Below are 19,540 nucleotides of genomic sequence, written 5' to 3' on the forward strand. Positions count from 1 at the left end.
AGCATTCATTGGGAGGCATGATTTTTAAAATGACAAAAATGTGATGGATTGTAAAATTATCCCCCTTAAAATCATCAGTCTAGTGAACAGAATGTACCAACCTCTTATAATTTTACAGCTTTTTATTCATCTTATCTTCTGTTAGGGACTCACTTAAAATTGATTATAAAATGGTATATTTCTTAGGCCATAATTCATTCTCAGATTAATTAGATTTTCAGTTCATATCCCATCATCATATGGGATGGAAGCCAAGGGTGTTTTGTAGTCATTCAGAGTTGCAGGAGCAAAACCCTGATTGCCATTCCCAAGTGACTGAAGCCACCAGCGCTAATCACTAATCACATTCAGACCACATAAAGTGGAACATCCTTCACTCCATTTCTGTTCTAACTGGCTCACAACAAGATATCTTTGTTGGACCTGACCAAGAGACCAAAATATATGCAAACATTTTTGTGAGGGGTGATTCTATTTTTTTCCCTTGCTAACATGAAATTTCTATAGCCATCCCCTGGCTTTCGGCAGGGGGAGAAGGGTGCTTTCAGCACCAGGAGAAGGGTGTGTGTGTGTGTGTGTGTGTGTGTGTGTGTGTGTGTGCATGCGCACGCATGTTTGTGTATAAGGAGGTGTCTGTGCTTAGCAAGCTTGGACTTAAACATCTTTCTGCTAGTCATTTTCCAATGGGAGCAGCTTTTGGATTAGTTTCATGATTTTACATAATCCTTTGGTAGCACCCAACAGGAATATTTAAGGAATCTTTTGCCAGTAACTTCTTTAATACTGATTTAAGGAAAAGTATTTTTCCCAGGCACTTAAGAGAACTGTAGATATACACGGGAGAGAAACCACACACACTAAATCCAGCCCACTCACATTTAACTATCTGAAACTCTAAGTTTTCACAGAGTTGAAGAAAAGATAATTATCCCCTCTTTCACCCTCGCTCTGGTAGCTGGTGCCAGATCTGCTGTGTGAGAAATTGTTACCTGTTACGTTGGTCTGTTCCTGCCACGTTATATTCCCCTGTGCAACTGCACGGGCCAGGCTGAAGATCTGCAGAGGCAACTTACTTAGTCCTTTTTTATCCTAGGAATGGACCCCACTGAAGTCACTCAGGCCTCTCAAAAATCTCTTTTCATCTTAAGTACCTGCAGTATTCTTTAAACTCATCCCAGTATTTTGAAACCTTTGTTCTAAGGCAAATCCCTAATTCATTTTGTTTATAGTGAGGATGGCTTTTTTTTTTTTTCATGAAACTGTTTGGATATTTAAAACACCTCACCAACATAGTCTGTCTTTCCGCTGCTAAATGGTATAATTTCAGTTATTTTGCATGTTTTAATCTCTAAACTTGCAATCTGTAGTGTTCATTATTTCAAGGACCTTTGTTTATGACAGTAGAAACGTTCCCTGAAAGCATGTTAATCAAAGTTTTTTGAAAAATAAAGTCTATTTTTCTTCTCCCTTACTGGGGAAGTTATTATCTCCACTTTCTAAATAAAGGAAACCTAAAAGTCTTCTGTATGATCTGACATTAACTACCCCTCAGGAAACAAATATGCATTATCCACCAGAAAGCACAGCAGCTTGTCTTAGGAACTCAATTGCTTTCAAAGACATTAAAGGGTGTCAGAGAGGTGAAACCTAAAATTATAGGGGGAGAAAGGAGGACCAATAAATAAGAAACATAATTAGCATCCTCCTTTTATTCCAGGAGCATTTATAGACCACCTATGTGCCAGGTGTGTTCTAAGCACAAGAGATGTGAAGATAAATAGGCTCAGTCCCCACAAGGGAGACTGAGCTATGGCAAATGATATACACAATAAATACCCACCATGCCCCAAGAATGGTCCACACAGGGATGAAAGGACAACAAGGGAGAGTCTTTAGGGCCCCTGGTCAGAAAAGAATTCAGAGATGTCCCTCCTTCTGAGTCTCAAGTGATAAGAGGGTGTTGGCCATCCTAAAAGGTAGGTAACACATGTTAGAGAGAGAAAGATGTACAATCCACAGCACAGAGACCCGAACCATCTTTCTGGACTCAAAGTTTAGCTTGCTGCCATCCTCAGCTGGCTGGCTCAATAATGTGCTTGATAACTATCTTCCTGCAACTGACTTTTCTTCCTAACATGTTGCTTAGCAGTTTTAATTTTATCTGCAAATCCCTGGATCATTTGAATCCTGATTACTTTTAAGATTGCTTTTTTACCTTGCCCTTACACTGCCATTGGCTACTGCTTGGTTCAGCCCATTGACTCCTGAGCTTGCCTGGGAATAGAGAATTTTTTTCTTCACCTCCCTACTCTCCCAACTCTTTCCATAGAGGACCCTATATCTTTGAAACGTCTTTCCATTTCATTGCTGGGAAGGATCTTAACTCCTGGAGTTAAGAGCTGTGTCTTCAGCTGTCCACAGACTGGACAAGAGCAGTAAAAGGATGGGCAGATGACATTTGCCCTGAGAAATCAGCCCCATTCTCCAGTGCTGCCAAAGCACTGAAATCATGGGAAAGCTGCAATTTCTACTGTGGATTTCTACCTACTCTGCAAAACCTTGCTTCTTGGGGAGAAAAACAGAAGGAAAGCTCCCTTTGCCCCTTGAGTATTTGCTGCCTGGTGGGAAGGTGGGAATGTAGGGGAAGAGGGAATTCATTACCATTACGTAGTTCCAGGGCCTAGTAAAGCAGAACCATGTTTTTTCTAGGTTGTTGAAAGATAGCATTACCCAGCACTTCCTTACCTTGAGTTAATTTACTCATGAGTCAAGAGGTTTAGAAGTTATCCTGTCTGCTACCAGAGAAACATTTATTTCCACCCTTACCAGGTGAAGAGCTTAGGTGTCTCCCCCAAGGCCCCTCCACAGTTGCTGCCAGGAGTCCTGTTGAATGGAGCCACTGGTCACACACAAACACATGTGCCACTCTGTTTCTTTTGGACCAAGCTGCTTCCCATCCTGGGATGAATGTAATAATGCTTTCACAAACATTTTTCCTCTGTGCAATTTTTTCCTGGAGGCAGGAGAAAGAGACCTTCTCATTATTTATCTTGAGCATTTGATAGGCTTCCTTTGAGAAGGTCATTGTCTGCTACAGCAAAATAATTGTGGAATTTCTGGACAAGCTGGTAAGAGAAAAATGATTCATTATTTCAAGAATTATTTTGCCTTCAGTCCCCAAAATGGATGAAGGTTTCTAACAATATGTAAGAGAGAGAAAGGCTTAACTTATTATATGAAAGGTTATACTTTAAAGAGAAAAGAAGTTCAAACATTACATTTTTAGCTCTGCTGTAATATCACAGGGGGTCAAGGCAGTCTGCCTGTTACCCCCTCGGTCTTCCGCGTGTCACTGTGCTACTGCTTTTGCAAGAGAATGCCCGCCTGCCCTCCTTCCCTTCTCATCCATTTGGGCTAATGAGATTGGAAGAATTTTTTTTAGCTTCTATTCAAGCAGTACCCTCTCCCTCTGGTCCTTTTGGGATGTCAGAATGGATAGCACATTCGTCCATCTATAGACTCAACCCAGTTCTACAGAACTTCTTGCCATGTCACAGAAAGTCTTACATTTTTACAGCACCGTGTATTTTGTCGACTTTGTGTGGGAAGGGGGCTGCTTAACCACCCTAACTGGTATCATTACATAGACCAAAATGTAGTCTATAATACAACTTGTCTATCCATGTCTGGTACCAAGACACCTGTTATGCTGGGTTATTTTTACAATAAAATTTGTTTAGCCTAAGTGCAAGCCAGGCACTCAGAATGAGACAGCTTAACTGATAAAGATACTGAATTTTAAATGGAAAACTGGAGAGCCTTGGCAATCGATATGACCTTGACTACTCACAAGCCAAATAACTTATGGAAATAATGTAAAGACCCTGTGAACTCTTTTGCCTGACAGAAGGGTTTTAAATAATATTTTAAGAAAATCAAAAGCAAACTTTCCCTGGACCTTCTTTACAGATTAGATCTGAAATGAAATACCCTGCGTTACAATTAACTATTGATTTTATTGATCCATATTTAATTCTCAAAGCAATCGCATTGTGTTTACATAGCCATGCAGGACAGACATACTTCTCTTGGAGCAAGGCACCTTTCACTTTTACATTAATTTAAAAATTAAATTGTTCTGTGCATCTGAGACAAAAATAAAGTTTATTTTTATTGTAGCGAATGGCTGACTTAAACCTGATAAGGTGGCATAAAGCCAGCTGAGGTGGTTTATGAAGAGGATACCTTTTATAATGTAATATTCAGGTTGCCAAATGAATATATTTTCTGTGGCCGAGAGGGACTAAAAAGCATCTGCATGCTACTAGAATTCTACAGGTACTAGAATTCTATAGTATGACAGCTATACTTTAATGTCCCTACAGATTGATTTCTTGGTTTGATACATCCAGTAGTATTTGTAGGTTTATTGCTCAAATAGTAAATCTCGTTGCTTCCCCTAAAAATGTCATCAGCATGATGTTTCTCCTCTCACCTGGAAGCACCAAGAAGAGTCACCAAGTTTCCTCTGCCTGAAGGAGACAGGAATCTGAATTTGAGCAAATTGCCTGGACTTGGCTTAGACCAGGTGAGGCAACATTTGCTGACTTAAGAAATAATTTAAGAAAAGGGTAGATACAAAGTCTATACCGTCTATTAGGTTGGCACAATTACTTTTGCGCCAATGTAATATCATGGGCCTGCTTTTTCAATAACATTTTGCCCCATGAGGAGCTTACTGTATTGGCTGTTGCACCTGGATTTCCATACAGCAGTGGCAGTTTCTGCTTCACCCAACTGCTGACCAAGCCTACATAGAGATGCAGGAGAAGGCCCCAGGTGTCTCAGAGCTGCCAAACCAGGGTGACCATGGGAGGCAAATCCACGTCTTTGCTCTTGACAAAAAGGAAATTGCTGTTGCCAAAGCAACCAATAGTCAGACATCCATTAATCCAAGAGATGTCCTGGTTCTTGATGCTAACCTGGAATCTGCCTGCCCTCCTTCCCTTTTCTTCCAGTTGGGCTAATGAGATTGGAAGAATTTTTTGATTAGCTTCTATTCAAGCAATATGCTCTCCCTCTGGTCCTTTTGGGATGTCAGAATGGATAGCATATTCTTCCATCTATAGACTCAACCCAGTTCTACAGTACCTCTTGCCATGTCACAAAAAGTCCCACATTTTCACAGCACAGTATATTTTGTCAGCTTTAGGGGAAAGGTCCAGGGATAGGAAAGCAGCTTTGTTATCACAAGTTGGGTGACAATCTGAAATGATCTTTTTGTATGTGTCTTCATTATAGAAAAAGGTACATAAAAGAACACGCAGTCTATCCTGTGAACTTTAGGAGGAAATGATGTAGTGAAAGCATATCTAGTAGTGGCAACACTCATTGAGCCTCTAAGATATTCAAGACACAGTGCTAGAATCCGAGTAGAAAAGCAGAATAAAATCTAGTCCATGCCCTCCCAAGGCTTGCAATTTAGTTGAGAAGTGGGATATGAAAAAGCCTATACAATAGAATGGATATAAGCTCAGGGTCCGATGGATAATTTGGCCATTTGGACCACGAAGTCATAGAAAGATCTCTGTGGATGAAATAGCATAGAAACAGAACTAGCAGCTCTTCACTAAAAACAAGTAAGCTATTAAATTTGCTTACTATTGACAAGAATGTGAAATTCCAGAAAACAGAAGAAATTCTGATTTAGGCTAGGTGCAGTGGCTCATGCCTGTAATCCCAACACTCTGGGAGGCTGAGGCAGGTAGACCACCTGAGGTCAGGAGTTTGAAATCAGCCTGGCCAACACGGTAAAACCCCATCTCTAGTAAAAATGAAAAAATTATCTGGGCATGATGGTGCAGGACTGTAATCCCAGCTACTCGGGAGACTGAGGCAGGAGAATCAGTTGAACCAGGAGGCAGAGTTTGAAGTGAGCTGAGATTGTGCCACTGCACTCCTGCCTTGGTGAAAAAGCAAGAGACTCTGTCTGAAAAAAAAGAAAAAAGAAAGAAAAAGAAAAGAAATTCTGATTTAAACATGTCACATTCAGAAAGTCACTAGATCCAGAAAGGTTAAGAAAGGTGAGTGTAAATAGTAACTAGTTAAACTATGAAAAATATCTGCCTAAATGATGTTCTAGACTGAAAATGGAAGAAGATCAAAAGAAGCTTTAGAAAATCTAGGGAGTTGTTATTCCAGAAATAGCATTGGGGTGGGCGCATCCATAACTCTAAGTGTGACAGGATATTTGTGTTCTAGGTGCCATTATTAGACCAAAGAGCAGACTGAGTAGATGATTAAAACTCAACAAGGCAATTTTCAGGGATTCACTTTCTGGTATACCTAATGCTTTGTTCCATGTTTGCTTCATATTAAGAGTCCTTGATATGTATTCCATGTGACTTTTCTTATACACCACTGTATCTCCACTATCTAAAATACTTTTTGATACATTGTAGGTACTTGGTAAATATCTGAAGAATAAACAAATGATGTGGCAGGAACAGCAGACTCCTGACTTAAGTATTCATTACAATCTGGGTACAGAGTTGAAGTGGTGATTGTCACTGTCATATTGTGATACAGCAAGGGATGGAATCCAGAATAGAAGCAGATTCCCATCAGCATCCTCCCCACCAGCATGTCTCTCCATTCTAGGACCCCAGGGCTTCCCAGGTAGTGACCACGAGGTGCATCCTACAATTGCTGTCATAAACTAGAGGGCAACACAGAATTGATTGTTCAGTGTTTCTGAATCTTTAAAACAATTCCCACCCCCCAAAAAAATTCTTTTTAGAATAATGATCAATAAATTTGTTCCAATTCTGAATTGTCCTGGCTCTCAGTATTCAATATGTCAAATAACTTTATGCAGATGAAAAGCTGACCAGCTCTTGAACTGAAACATGAATTGCAGTAGGAAATGAATCACACATGAGTGCAGCAAACATTCTTGCATCCTCCAATATCAGCATGTTCCTGGATGACACTTAGCTTGCAGTCCCATTTAATTCCATGGCTGTTGTTAGCACCTAATAAATTGACTGCCATAATGCACTGTGGCTCCTAAACGGCCTACCAAATTCTGTTGGAAGTAATTCCAGGTCGTCTGGTTATTTATAGTTTAATGAATAACATAGAATGTTTTTCCCTAGCTTTGGCACTCTCAGCATACCTCATAAAAACTTAGCACTTTCAAGTATAATTTTATGATGTCCACCAATCTCCAATGGTATTGGAGATTTTCTTTTGGAAGGAGAACTTCCATGGGAAAAAAGTAATATAAACTTTTTTATACTCAACTGATCCATACACACACACGAAATGTTTTTTTTCTTTTATAAAGTCAAAAATCTATTATTCCAAAGTGAAACATAGCAATATCATATTAGAATATATAGGTGAATGCTGCATTTTCATCTGGCAAAGTTCATGGACTTTTTATGCTACAAGGACAGTGACATCTAAGCCTGCCATGGCCCAGCTTGCTGAACAGACAGGTTTAAGACATATTTAAGACATAAAATGATGGGAAGGGTAGTAAGAAAATAGGCTAATCAATCTTTTAAGTCGAGTAGTACATGTATTTATTTTTATTCATAATGGTCTATGTAAATTAAAGGCAGAAAAGTTTGATGTCCTCATTCTTGTCAGCTGAAATTCTTAACCTTTCAGGAATAGATTTAGAAGTTCCCATCCCAGGAACTGCTCAATTCTCATTTCTGCATAAATTCTTTAATTAATATTACTGTGCTGGAAGAAAAAGTAATCTAACAACACAGAGAAACATGCCCCATTTAGTTAAGCTGCTTACACAGGCTGATAGCAATGAGCTGTCTTGTTTGGCCAATTCTGGATCATCAGAAAATAGTGTGCATTATACTTTTGGAGAAAATGACCACAACTCATCAAATCTGAAGCATTATTGAAGGCAGTCAACCTATGTTTTAAACTATCTTTATGGATCTGTTCACTCCCCAGAAAACAGAAAATCCAAATTTTCAAATGGGCATTGGAAATGATTACACTAATATCAGGGTTTGTAAAAATCACAAATGAGTTTTACATGTTCATATAACAATTTTACCCCAACTTAAATGCCTTTCCTCTTCCCAGATGCCTTTCTGTGCCATAAGCAAAGTTTGTTATTTTCTTTGTGTTACTTTATCTTCCTCCTAAGGGACATGCCCTCCCAACTTTCCCCCGTTTTCCATATATGGGGACGTTTCTTGTCACTGATGATTTGACTTCTCTTTCCTTTAGTCCTCTTGATCTAGTGTTTAAATGTCCTTTGTGGCCTTTGTTTATCTTCAAAGTGCATCCTTTTCCTTTCCACAAGGTGTATTATTTTTTAACAACCCTAAGCTTCCCACTGACTTTCTCTCTGCTTGCTCTTTTTCTCAAAAAGTAAGTTCATTTTCCCCCTCTGGGTTAGGGGTTCCAGGAGAGGTCATTGAAAGCCATTGATCATAGTAAAGGACAGCAATACAGTTAATATAGTCATAAAAGCACATCTCTGCTGAAAATTACTCTTTCACCTAATAAAATCTGTTTGCCCTGAGGATACTGGAGAATCTCTAGGACCCCAGTAAGAAAACAGAGTGCCCCCAAGTGCCAAATCACATCTCCCTGAGTGTGGTTGGAGAAAGAGTGGCTCTCTATTACCAATGCATCACATTAATTTTTCAGAAGGGCAAGTGAAGAGTAATGTGTCCAGTTGAGGTAATAGAGGGAACTGAGCACGGGGAGAAAGTAATTATCCAAGTTGGAATTTGACCAGGTTAACAGGGTTAATACCACAACTCTTGAGAAAAGTGTGGAGGGGTCTCCAGTGATCACCAAAGGTCATTCTATCTATTTTTATGTCTTATCTAGAAAGTAGCTTTACCAGGAATGCAGTAAGAAGTGGCATTAAGGAAGAGATTAACTAGTGCCTCTGAGAAAAGAGAAATGACTTGAGCTGCATCTTTTCCTTTGAGGTTGGAATGCCCCTCGGAAATAGCACTTAACACAGACTTTGAGATGTGCACAAATCTTCAACTAAGAGACCTTGGATTAAAATACCTCCTACCCATTCCACAACAAGTACATAACATAAAACTCTTCCCTGAATCCATCTTCTCAGTGCTCAAGATTTTCTCATCAGAAAAGGGATGGGGTAAATCACACATTAAGCTTCAACCCAAAGCCCTTGATTAAACAGACTGTCTCCTAGATTTCTCCTATTTGATTCCATATGGAAGCTCTGCCATCTTTCACACCTACTGGATCACCTTCCTTCTCTTTCTTCGCCCGCAGAGAGGCTTCTCTGTGCCCATTAACTCCCTGCAGGACCAGAATCTTCCTGCATCTTCTTGGCCTTCATGCTTGTATGACTATCTGGTTAAACTTTGCATCATACATAATGAGAGATGTTGGGTGGTAGTAAGGGACGCCTTGGAGACATTTCTCAATTTTGGATGTTTCCACATGAAAGGAGCTTCCTAGGGTAACCCTCCTGGAGTCACTGGGACCCTTCATTCACTCCTCCCAGAGTATGAGGAACTGACTTGCCTAGCAAGTTCAGGAAAGGAACTGCCAGTGCTGCTCCCCACTTCTTGCTCTTCCCAATCTCCCTCTGGAATCAGACTGTCAGAAGCACAAAATTCTGTTCTGTTCCTTCATGCTGTAGTTTTTACAGGAAGACACTTGTTTCCCAGCCCAGGGCTGCTGATTACTAAGCTTGTCTATTTCTCGGGAAGGGTATTAGGAAACCCATTTCTTTACAGATGGAAACCTTGTTCTCCAGTCAAACTTTCTACTCATAAAGCTGATCTTTTGGCCTCCCATAAGCCTTTTTCTTTTATTGTTTAAGTCATTGAGAACTAAGATGGGGATGAGGGGTGTTAGGGTTGGTTATTGTGCTACCTCAAATTCTAATAATAGATGCCCAGAAGATATCCAATTAAGAATATTTTAGAGTCACAGAGCCTTATAGACAGGGAAGATTCAAAAAAGCCTTTAATGTAGAGAAACTAAGGGTCATAGGGCTTACACAGCTAATTAGCACAATGCCAGGAATTGCACATTGGTTTCTAAGTACCTGGGGTAATACATAGTGATTAAGATCCCAAGTCCTGTAGTCAGGCTGTTTCTGCTCAAATCCTGATTGCCTAACTTATTAGCCACATATATAGTACTAATATTTAGACCTCTCTATCTGCATTTTTTCATTTGTATAATGGGGATGATAATAGTGCTATCTCACAGGCTTGCTGTAAGGATTAAATGAGATAATTCATGCAGTCCATTCCACCCAGTACCAGACTTATAGTAAAAACAATTAATAAATAGGGCTATTTTCCTACCACGTTTTCTTGATCCATTGGCAGTGAATCTCTATAGCAATAGAGAAATAAGAAATTATGTTGATTAAAGTCCTGTTTGCATTAATTTGTGCTAAGAGCTCCAATCCTCATTGTAAATGTTAGTGCCCAGTTGAGAAACAATGCTGCATTGGAATTTCACAAATAGATTTGATCTCTTCCTGACATTTATGGTAGATATACTAACCAATATTTTTAATATATAATCAAAGGATGGGAAGGTATTTGAAATAACGAGAGAGTAGCATTTATCATAAAACAATAATTGATTGCACTATTTCATGAATCTGCTATTTGTTCTCCTTGAACATGGACAGGAGATTCTGGCTGTACACACATAACATGTATCTCTTTGAAGCTGATACCATCATGCATATATTTTTTGCTAGTTTATCACTTGAGTTTTTCTGTATCACCTTATACATTTTCCACCTCTTCCTTATGGCAAGGGTCCATAGCTCCTTCAATTTTATCCTTCCTAGTGTTTAGGATATTGCTCTAGGCAAAAATCTCTACTTCATGACTATTGTGAACTGTAAAAAAAATGCTGTGAATTTTTGTGTGAAAAGTTAGGAAAATAAGTTTTAGGTCTAATTTCACTTGGATTTGAATCTGTGTGAGTCACAGATTTCATAAATATCACGTGGAAAGTACAGCTGACTCCAGCCTCCCTCACCTTCCAGGCTAATGGAAGAGCAAAGTGAGATCATAGATGGGAACGCTGTTTGAAGTCAAGCTTTTTATAACCCACATACTGGCTGATACTTTCACGGGTCTGGTTGGGTTTCTTAGAACCAGTTATGGTAGGCATGTCTCTGTTTCTGTTTTTATAGTGATTAATTGCCTACTACAGAATCCCCAAATGGAGAGCCCCTCTAGACAACTCCTGGTGCTGAAGTAGACTACACAGTGTTGTACAGATGCATTATGGGCATAGGAGATTGACACTTATTGGAATGACCTCCCTCCTCCTTACTGCATATTTCAATCCCGTTTGCCCTTCAAAACCATTCCAAGAGCATCCTCTTCTATAAAACTTCCTCTGAGAATCAAGACCACAAGACTATTTGAACAAAGCTGGTCATATAGTAGATTGGTTTGATTGAATGACTGCTTGACTACAATGAATTAAATTAATAAAGGTCTAATTCTTAAGAGATTTCTGGAGAATGTGTCACTATATACTTCTTGCTTGAATTATCACTAATAATTGGTGGTTACACTAAAGGCAGGAAAATATTTTAAGAACATGCAAAGCTATTTAAACTTGAAAATACATTTTCATCTTGCCTGTTTAGCCCTACTTTTATTCCCAAATGCAGTTAAAAAAAAAAATTCACCAAAAAGTCATCTGTACAACTGTTGCCACCTATAGGTGACAAATATAGTATATTAATTTTATCCTAATTCTGATGAAGCACAACACAGGAAAGAATTGGCGATGTTTTATGGAACCTACATAATTCTCGTCAAACACTGATCTTCACTGGGTCAATCGTTATTGTTTTTGTTCTGTAATTGCTATTTCAGATGCTTTTCTTAAAGATAATATTGGCTAATATTCACAAGGTAGCTTTCCAGGATAAAAGTTGAGAACTTGATCTCTGCAGGCAGACTGCCTATATCTATTCCAAAGTCTATCCCATACGACTACAGGACCTTAAACAAGTTACTTATGTTCCTAAGCCTTGATTGCCTGTAAATGAAGATACTAATGGCACCTACCCCATAGAATTCATGTGAGGATGGAAACAGATAATCTATGCACTGTGCTTAGCAGAGTGTCTGCACAGAACACACACTGTTAAATGGTAACGGTTATTACCATGATTAGTTTGCAAAGCACTTTCACATGTAGTTGCTGCAAACTAATGTGCACTATTTTGTTATCATTTGCCAGATAGATCATTAACACATTGTTGTTTCACCTCAATCCCTCCTTATATGTTAACTGTAAATGTTATTCAATTACAGAATTTTAAAAATATCTGAGATCTGACGAGCTAGTGTTCAGGTTCAGTACGCTCCTGTAGGCAGAAAAGTAAGCCACTTTCGTGCTTTTATTAGTTGGCAGAACCACTTGAGAAGCCCAAACCCAGAGTTAAGACGCTTCTGATGCTTGGGAAAGTTTCCATTAAGAAAATAATGCTGATTTAGCATTGGACTGGGCCTTCAAAAAGAAAGCTGGGGGAAGGGGAATGGGGGAGTGGAGGAGGCAAGATAGGACACTTAAAAAAAAAGGATAAAACAACATTCCTAGCTCAGAAACTCAAACAGTGCAAAGATTAAAATTTGGTTTGCATACTGGGTATTTTGTTATTGTTTTCTTCAAATGTGAGCCAATAATTAAAAATCAGTGAGTTTTAAATATAAGCAACTATTGATCTACATGTATGTCTTCACCTCTGAAATCAAAAGATCTGCACCCAGATTTCTGCACAGCTAGATCTAAGTAGCTGCTACCGCTTTTAAATCCAGCACATGCTCCTGAGCTGACTGCAGCCCTCACCACTCCTTATGACTGCTCTGCCTGGAGTCTGAATGCCAGCTGGCTCTTATGGTCACTTTTGCATGGATGTTGTTTTTATAGTCAGGTAATATGTCTGCACTCACTTTTCATCAAAACTGTAAAAATAAAAGGAAGCCTGAGAAGGTTATGTTTTTTGCATTTTTTTAAAAATAATGGTCTCTTCTTTCATTTCTATAACCTCCCTGGTCAGTGTAGGCCTTGTTATAATTAACTCAAGCAACAAATCTGCAAGCCTGAAACATTTAAAAACCTGATGACAGTGAGTGTTTTAATGGCAATTAACTCTTTCCAAATTTCCACCATTTCATAATGAATTATACTTTCCACCTGTCTATCTTACCGCCAGGGGTCATGTTCTTCTAGACCAGCGGGTCTCCAATTTCAGTAATTAGAATCACCTGGTAAGCTTGTTAAAAACTGATTGCTGGCCCTCAGAGTTTCTGATGTATTAGGTCTAGGTAGGATCCAAGAACTTGCATTTCTAGTAAGTTCCTTGGTGATGTTGCTGTTCTGGTCTGGGGAACACACTTTGACAACCACCACTCTAGAATAAGGACCCAGCCTTACATTTATTGAGCACCTACTACTGTCTGCCAGAGCCTTGAGGTTCTTTATTTCTAATACTTATTGCAATCCTGAAATAAAGATGTGTCTTATCACCATTTTACACCTGAAGAGAAGGATGCTTGTAGCGCTCAGCCCATGAAACGGCCAAGCCGAAATCGAAGCTCGGCCTGTCTGCCCCCAGGGCATCAACCATCCCCTGCAGGGCACAATTTTATTCAGCTGTGTATCCTCAGTACCAAAACCTTCAGCCTGCCTTGCCGTAGTTTATAGTGAGTGTGTGTTGAATAAACTTGAGATCCACATAGATAAGAAATAGTCGAGAAAAATATTTGTGGTTCTTAAAGAAAAAGAGAAAATTGCATTGAATGCCCTTTAATTACCTACATTTGGTAAATGTAGGCAAATTGGCATAGTATTAAAAGGGGCTCTTGGATGAAGTAATTTCTAATTATGGAGCCACTTTTCTGTAATCAGCTAGGAGTCTGTTCCTTAGCCCGCCTCTGGTTTCAGGGTAGCTGTTTGAGATTGAAAATTAGCTCCATGAGTAATGCTTCTGCGCGTTAATAGTATAATGAAATAAGCACTAAATCTAGGATGATTTTTAAATATTCCCATAGAATTATACCATTTCCTATAGCAGAGAAATTCTGCCCATGTCTGCTCTTGAGACACAAAAGCCATTTCCATCTCTCTCTTCTCTGTTAAATATTTAGCATGTGAGAATCCATAGGCTTTGGCTGTATTATTTTCCCCAATCAAAACACATATCCTCATTGCACCCCTGTAAGTCCAGTCTAACAATGTTGGGGGTAGGAGCTTGGTGCACAGCAGAACTGCACGTTAGAGGTTTGGCAAGTTTTTTTAAATGGAATTTTTGGGTAACAAAATGAAAAACAGGACATTTAGTCCTTTATTACATAAGAACATGGTTTAATGGAAAGAACAAGAACATGCAGGCAGCCAGACAGAAATTCAAATCTTGATCTCTGCCATTTGCTGGGCAAACTTGGGCAAATATCTTTGTCACTCTGAGCCTTGTATTTCTTCCCTTTAAAATGGGGACATTTACTTTGCAGGTTTGTGAAAAAGCTGCTGGAATCTGTTAAGTGTCTTTTACCTCGTGGATGCTTAATGAATGGTAGAACTTATTATCATCTCTAAGCCCCTGGGCCTGCTTCTTTCTTGTTTTTGGATGGAATATCTGCTGGAAAGAGGAAAAGAATAGAAACAGTGTAGACACTTTTACATCTCTGTTCTTCTCGTTGTTTTCCGCATCTGTGCCTCCCTTCTTAGCCCTTAGGAGCCAACTGAGCGACAGAATATATTCACAGTTACAGAGTTTACCTATGATAATTGTTGAATTTGGTTGCAGTGTTGTATAACGTCCTACAGGGTGTTAATAACAGTAATATCCATATAAATTGGTATTACTAGACCTTCTCAAGCAGAGTGGTTACTCAGCTGTACACCTGTCACTTTGATTTTTAAGCCCTTGGGCCTTCTGGGATCTATACCGAAAAACCTGGAGATCTCTTCCAAATGTCTTAAGTCCTGTAAAGTGACAAAATACAAAAATGGCAATGCTTCTAATAAGCTTAAATGTATTAAAAAATGGCAAGTTAAGGGATTTTTATGTCTTTTAAAATATGTGTGTGTGTGTATATATATATATATATGTGTGTATATAACCGTAACTTCTGGCTGAAATTCAATCCCTATTCTTATTTAGAAAAAGTGCAACTAATACTTAGCAAGGAAAGAGAGGAGTTTGAAACTTTGATGAAGAAAAATAAGGCACTTTACCTGAACAAATTTCAAAGGGATCCATTTAAAATGAAATTAAGTGGCACTTAACTGATTTGCAAATTGGGACCTATTTATCTCAGTAAAATGATTAAAGTCCTGATTTATCCCTAAAATTTGCTTTATTATTACATTTAATTATACTAGAAGATTGTTAAAGACTTGTAGGTTTTCTGTATCCCTTTAAACTGTACTTTATACAGACAATAATTGAATATTGGATAGGATAACTTGATTTTCCAAAGAAATATGTTTCTAATATTTTCTTCTTTTTATTGCAGAAATTGAAACAACTTGAAGAAACAAAAGACGATCCTGAGAATAGATTATCAAAAATTTCCCTGGAGTCATTCAATAAATTTAACAGCAATACTGTGATTTTATTAGAAAAAGAAAAGAACTCTCTGAACAAGGTTGAAGGACGAAAGGAAGAAAAAGAAAAAAATGAAGAGACATCTTTGAGTAGTTCAGATAGACCTGGGGTAGACAACTTGGAATCTTTGAGTGATTCTTTATATGATAGCTTCTCTTCCTGTGCCAGTCAAGGTTCAAATGATGTATAAAGGACTTTTCTTCCCTTAGTGAGCTAGGACTGGAGCGCTTAAGAAATGACGGGGGTGGGCGGGGGATGAGCCACTCTGTAGAGATGACAACAATACACTATTGCAGTACCAGAGCCTTCATTGTCGAATTCACAGCAGGCAACCCACCAGAGCTTATGCTTTGACAGGGCAATAAAGATAGACTCCATTTATTGTGTTTCAAGAGGAGTAAGCATAAACACACCTATGATACAGAATCCTTAATTTTGCACTTTTTTTGAATATTTGTACAGAAGTTGTAAATATTTTGGAAGAGAAATTATATTTGTAGCAAAAAAAGACAGCAATAAATGGAATCAGTGCCATGCTCTTGAAATAATGTGCTAAATCTTAGAAGTTGATGATAATATATATTTTTTAAAATCCCAACTTAAGTTTTTGTGAAGTTCATTGTCCTAGTCCTCAAATTTTTTGTGGGTACACTCTGTAAACCTTCAACAGGGCCTGCCAAAAAAAAAAAACAGAGGGTTCCTCTTCATCTCCATTTCATATCAATTTGATAGAAATGTTCATTTTAGTGCAATTTCAGATTCGTTGCCAGAGATTCAGGTGATAGTAACAGGTGTAATTCTGCTTCTGCTGAAAAATGAAAAGGGTCCTGAAGTCTGGACACTGGGAGTGTGACGTATCAGAAATGACCGAATTCTATTTCCAATACCAATTTTTTTCCAGACATTTATTTAGATTATCTTCTACTTAGTGCTTCTCTATGACCTTGAATATTATTTGATTTTTATCTCGTTGCTCTTTTTATTAAAATCTGGGCACTCTAAAAATGAAAGCAAATTTCTATTTGCAATGCTCACTTTTTAAAAATAAAATTATTGGTGCTACGAAGAATTCTTTTTAATATCCTTTTTTCTACGAAGACTGTTTATATGTAAGGATAAATTCTATTTTAAAGGTTATGTGTATTTTTTCTAGATGTGAACTATTTATAATTGCTTATGTACAGGAGCTTGTAAACTAGGCACAATAGAAATATTTTTAGGAGCTATATGGCTACTTTAGCACATAATTGTTTCTTTAAAAACTATTGTATGATCAGTGTTATTTGGTTAATTTGTGCAATTTGTTATATTTTATCTTAAATGAAAATTGTGTCAAATATCCTTGTCTTTCAGACTTTAAAAATCCTTTTGTTTCCTTTCTGAATAAAAGTTATATCACAATTGCACCCTCTGAATAATGAAAAGAACTTGCTCAAGGACCTTTTGGCCCAGTCAATTACTTGACTCCTGACTCACAGGTGCTCCTAGGATGGATTCCCCGAAGGAATAAATAAACTGGCCCGTTTGCTCTAGAGATAGTAATTTAGCTAATTTTAAGATCACAGTCAGCAGACAGGTGAGTAATGGTCAAAGCATTTCAGTCTTCCCGAGGGGTTCACCAAATAGAAATGAAGAGGGGAGAGAAAGAGACTGAGGCGGATATGAAACGATCTCTGCAGAGGAATTACAAAGAAAGTCATTTAAGTCCCCTCCAGACCAGCTCTGCTGGCAGGATGCAGAAATTAATGATCAGCGTCCCGGCCTGAGAGAGCTGCCCCCAGAGGTGGCCGCGGGAGAAAAGAGTGAAGAGGGGCAAAGCTTAGGAGGCTATTTCCACTGAAATGGATGCTCCCTAAGGATGTGGGGAAAGGGGGTGGGAATGTGCGGATTGGGGGCGGGGGCACCAACGCGCTCCGGCGGACAATCGGTCTCCCGCACCACCTGCTGCAAGGCTCGGCAAGGAAGGCGAAAACAGAACCCGGCATCCCGGTGAGTACGCCAGGTGGGTCTCTTGGACTTTGCAGAAAGAGGAGGAATTTGAGGGGTGTGGGGAACAGCTCGAGGCCGAGTCCGAGGCTGGGATGGCCTTTCAGGAGAGGACGCGGGAGTCTATACTAAAAATCGGTGGCTTTGGGGAGAGTAGGATGGAGCTGGCCGGCGTTTTAGAGACCAGGAATGGAGGAGAGAACCCTCTTTTCCACCCTAATTTGCTTTCTGGTGGGATCTCGCAGCAGGTGTCCCCGGGACGGCGTTCTCCTAGGCTAGGCGACCAGGGCAGTGTCAATGCACCCTCCAGCGGTGCGCGCAGGCGGGAGAAGCTGGGGGACGGCCGGGGTAAGCGCGACAGTCAAGGCAGTGTCCCTACCACACGCCCACCCAGACCGGCCAAGCCGAACTGGGTCTTGACGGAAGGCTTTCTCAGAGGAAGAGGAGGCACGGCTGCACAGGACACCGTAGGGAGCCTGCGGGTGTGGAACTTGGCCAGGCGCACGGGGAATGCACGCCCCTCCTGACAGCCTCCCGGGGCGCCAGGCTTCAGCGGCCCGCAGCAGGACACCCTCAGTTGTGTGGGCCGGACCCAGTCGCTAGGGTACTGGCCAGTCCTGGAAGGCGCAGAAGACGCGGAGCCAGAAGGGTGCGTCCCTATGCGCGAAGGGCCAACTGGCCACGCCGTCTCCCGACCCTAGTCCGCACCGGGCAGGTCCCCACGGCACCTGCTGCGCCTCCCCACCTCTGAAAACTACCAGTCCTCCCCCACCCCCCGGCGCCCCTTTCCCTAGAACGTGAGGAGGCGGGAGAGGAGGAAGGCAGGAAGGGGGTGGGGAATCTAGAGAGATGGTCCCAGCCTTCCCCGCCCGCCGGCCGCCACCCCCACCCCAACTCGGCAGCCGTCACGTGGTGCCTGGAGTGGGAGGTGGGGAGAAAAGGCGAGACTTTTGTGGGTGCTCCGGATCGCCAGTAGTTCCTTCAGTCTCAGCCACCAACTCCGGAGGCGCGGCGCTCGGCCCGGGAGCTCGAGCAGGAGGAGCCGAGACCCGCAGCCGGGAGCCGGAGTACGGGCGATGCAGGAGCCGCGAGCGGCACCTGCGGCTCCTCTCAGCAAAGACCGTCGGCTCGGCGGCAGCAGCGCGGGCCCCAGCAGCCTCGGAAGCCACAGCCGCTGTGGCCGGGGTAGCCTCCGCTGCGATCCCCTCCTCTGATGCACCTGCCCGCTCCCGGCCCCGGGACTCCGGGAGAATGTGGGTCCTAGGCATCGCGACAACTTTTTGCGGATTGTTCTTGCTTCCAGGTAAGAATATCCAGAGGCCAGCAGCTAGGGCCAGGTGCGCACAACCCATCTACCCGCCGGCTCTTTTGCCCCCAGGGCGCCCACCTCCGAGCCGGCCCTGCGCTGGGGCTGCCCAGCGGGAGTTGGGCGGCGGCGATTGGTGCCTCGGAGCGCAAGGTTGGGAAAGTGTCCATGTCCCGCGCTGCAGGAGGAGAGCGGGGAGCGGCGGGTTTGCGGGACTCGGGGCTGCAGCTGCTCGGGCTGCACGGTCCTTAGAAGCTGGGCTTGGGAGGAGGGAGGGTCCGAGCAGTGCTGGGGTCTCGGTGAGGGAGAGGGGGGCGACATCTCCCGAACCCCGCCAAATTGGCGCCTCCGGCACCCCGTGGGAGTGGCGCCGCCGACAGGTGAGCAGCGCGCTAGGCAGCCTGCAGCCGCGCCAAAGCAGAGTTGCTGCGCTTAAAGTGCGTTAGATAAGGGGCTAGGGGAGCTCCGGCAGTTGGGTCTAGAGTGGCGCGCGTACAGCGAGAACAGCCAGGCCGAAGCGACCAGGGCGCAAATGTCTCGCGTCCTCTCACCAGTTCGCCTACTGGCTCCCGAACTAAGCTCTGCAGAGCTGGGACCCCAACCACCTG

The 19,540-nt window shown here is 41.4% G+C and overlaps 3 protein-coding genes across 10 annotated transcripts in view; all 3 read left to right on the top strand.

Moving 5' to 3' along the window:
* The window catches only part of NCKAP5 (NCK associated protein 5), a 1,002,432-nt gene extending 985,386 nt beyond the window's left edge, over window positions 1-17,046 (top strand). For all 7 annotated transcript variants that reach the window (XM_035305069.3, XM_078327941.1, XM_078327940.1 and 4 more), the window contains one exon: window positions 15,549-17,046. In XM_035305069.3, the coding sequence (XP_035160960.3) occupies window positions 15,549-15,565 (17 nt within the window). In that variant the 3' untranslated portion in view covers window positions 15,566-17,046. The remainder of the gene's footprint in view (window positions 1-15,548) is intronic.
* Window positions 17,047-17,419: 373 nt separating this feature from the next.
* LOC144576674 (uncharacterized) lies at window positions 17,420-18,297 on the top strand. The gene is made up of 2 exons (XM_078327943.1): window positions 17,420-17,629; window positions 17,872-18,297. Exons 1-2 carry the CDS (start codon window positions 17,486-17,488, stop codon window positions 18,151-18,153), a joined length of 426 nt encoding a protein of 141 aa, XP_078184069.1. The 5' UTR covers window positions 17,420-17,485; the 3' UTR covers window positions 18,154-18,297.
* A 303-nt stretch (window positions 18,298-18,600) lies between these two features.
* LYPD1 (LY6/PLAUR domain containing 1) overlaps window positions 18,601-19,540 on the top strand; it is a 34,034-nt gene continuing 33,094 nt past the window's right edge. The window contains exons 1-2 of one of the 2 annotated variants that reach the window (XM_002749506.6): window positions 18,601-18,763; window positions 18,891-18,929. In XM_002749506.6, coding sequence (XP_002749552.1) covers window positions 18,703-18,763; window positions 18,891-18,929 — 100 coding nt within the window. In that variant the 5' untranslated portion in view covers window positions 18,601-18,702. Of the gene's footprint in view, window positions 18,930-19,540 lie in introns of both variants that reach the window. The other variant, XM_008999000.5, reaches the window with a different exon arrangement.

Source organism: Callithrix jacchus, chromosome 6 (assembly GCF_049354715.1).
Source record: "Callithrix jacchus isolate 240 chromosome 6, calJac240_pri, whole genome shotgun sequence".
Lineage (NCBI taxonomy): Eukaryota > Metazoa > Chordata > Mammalia > Primates > Cebidae > Callithrix > Callithrix jacchus.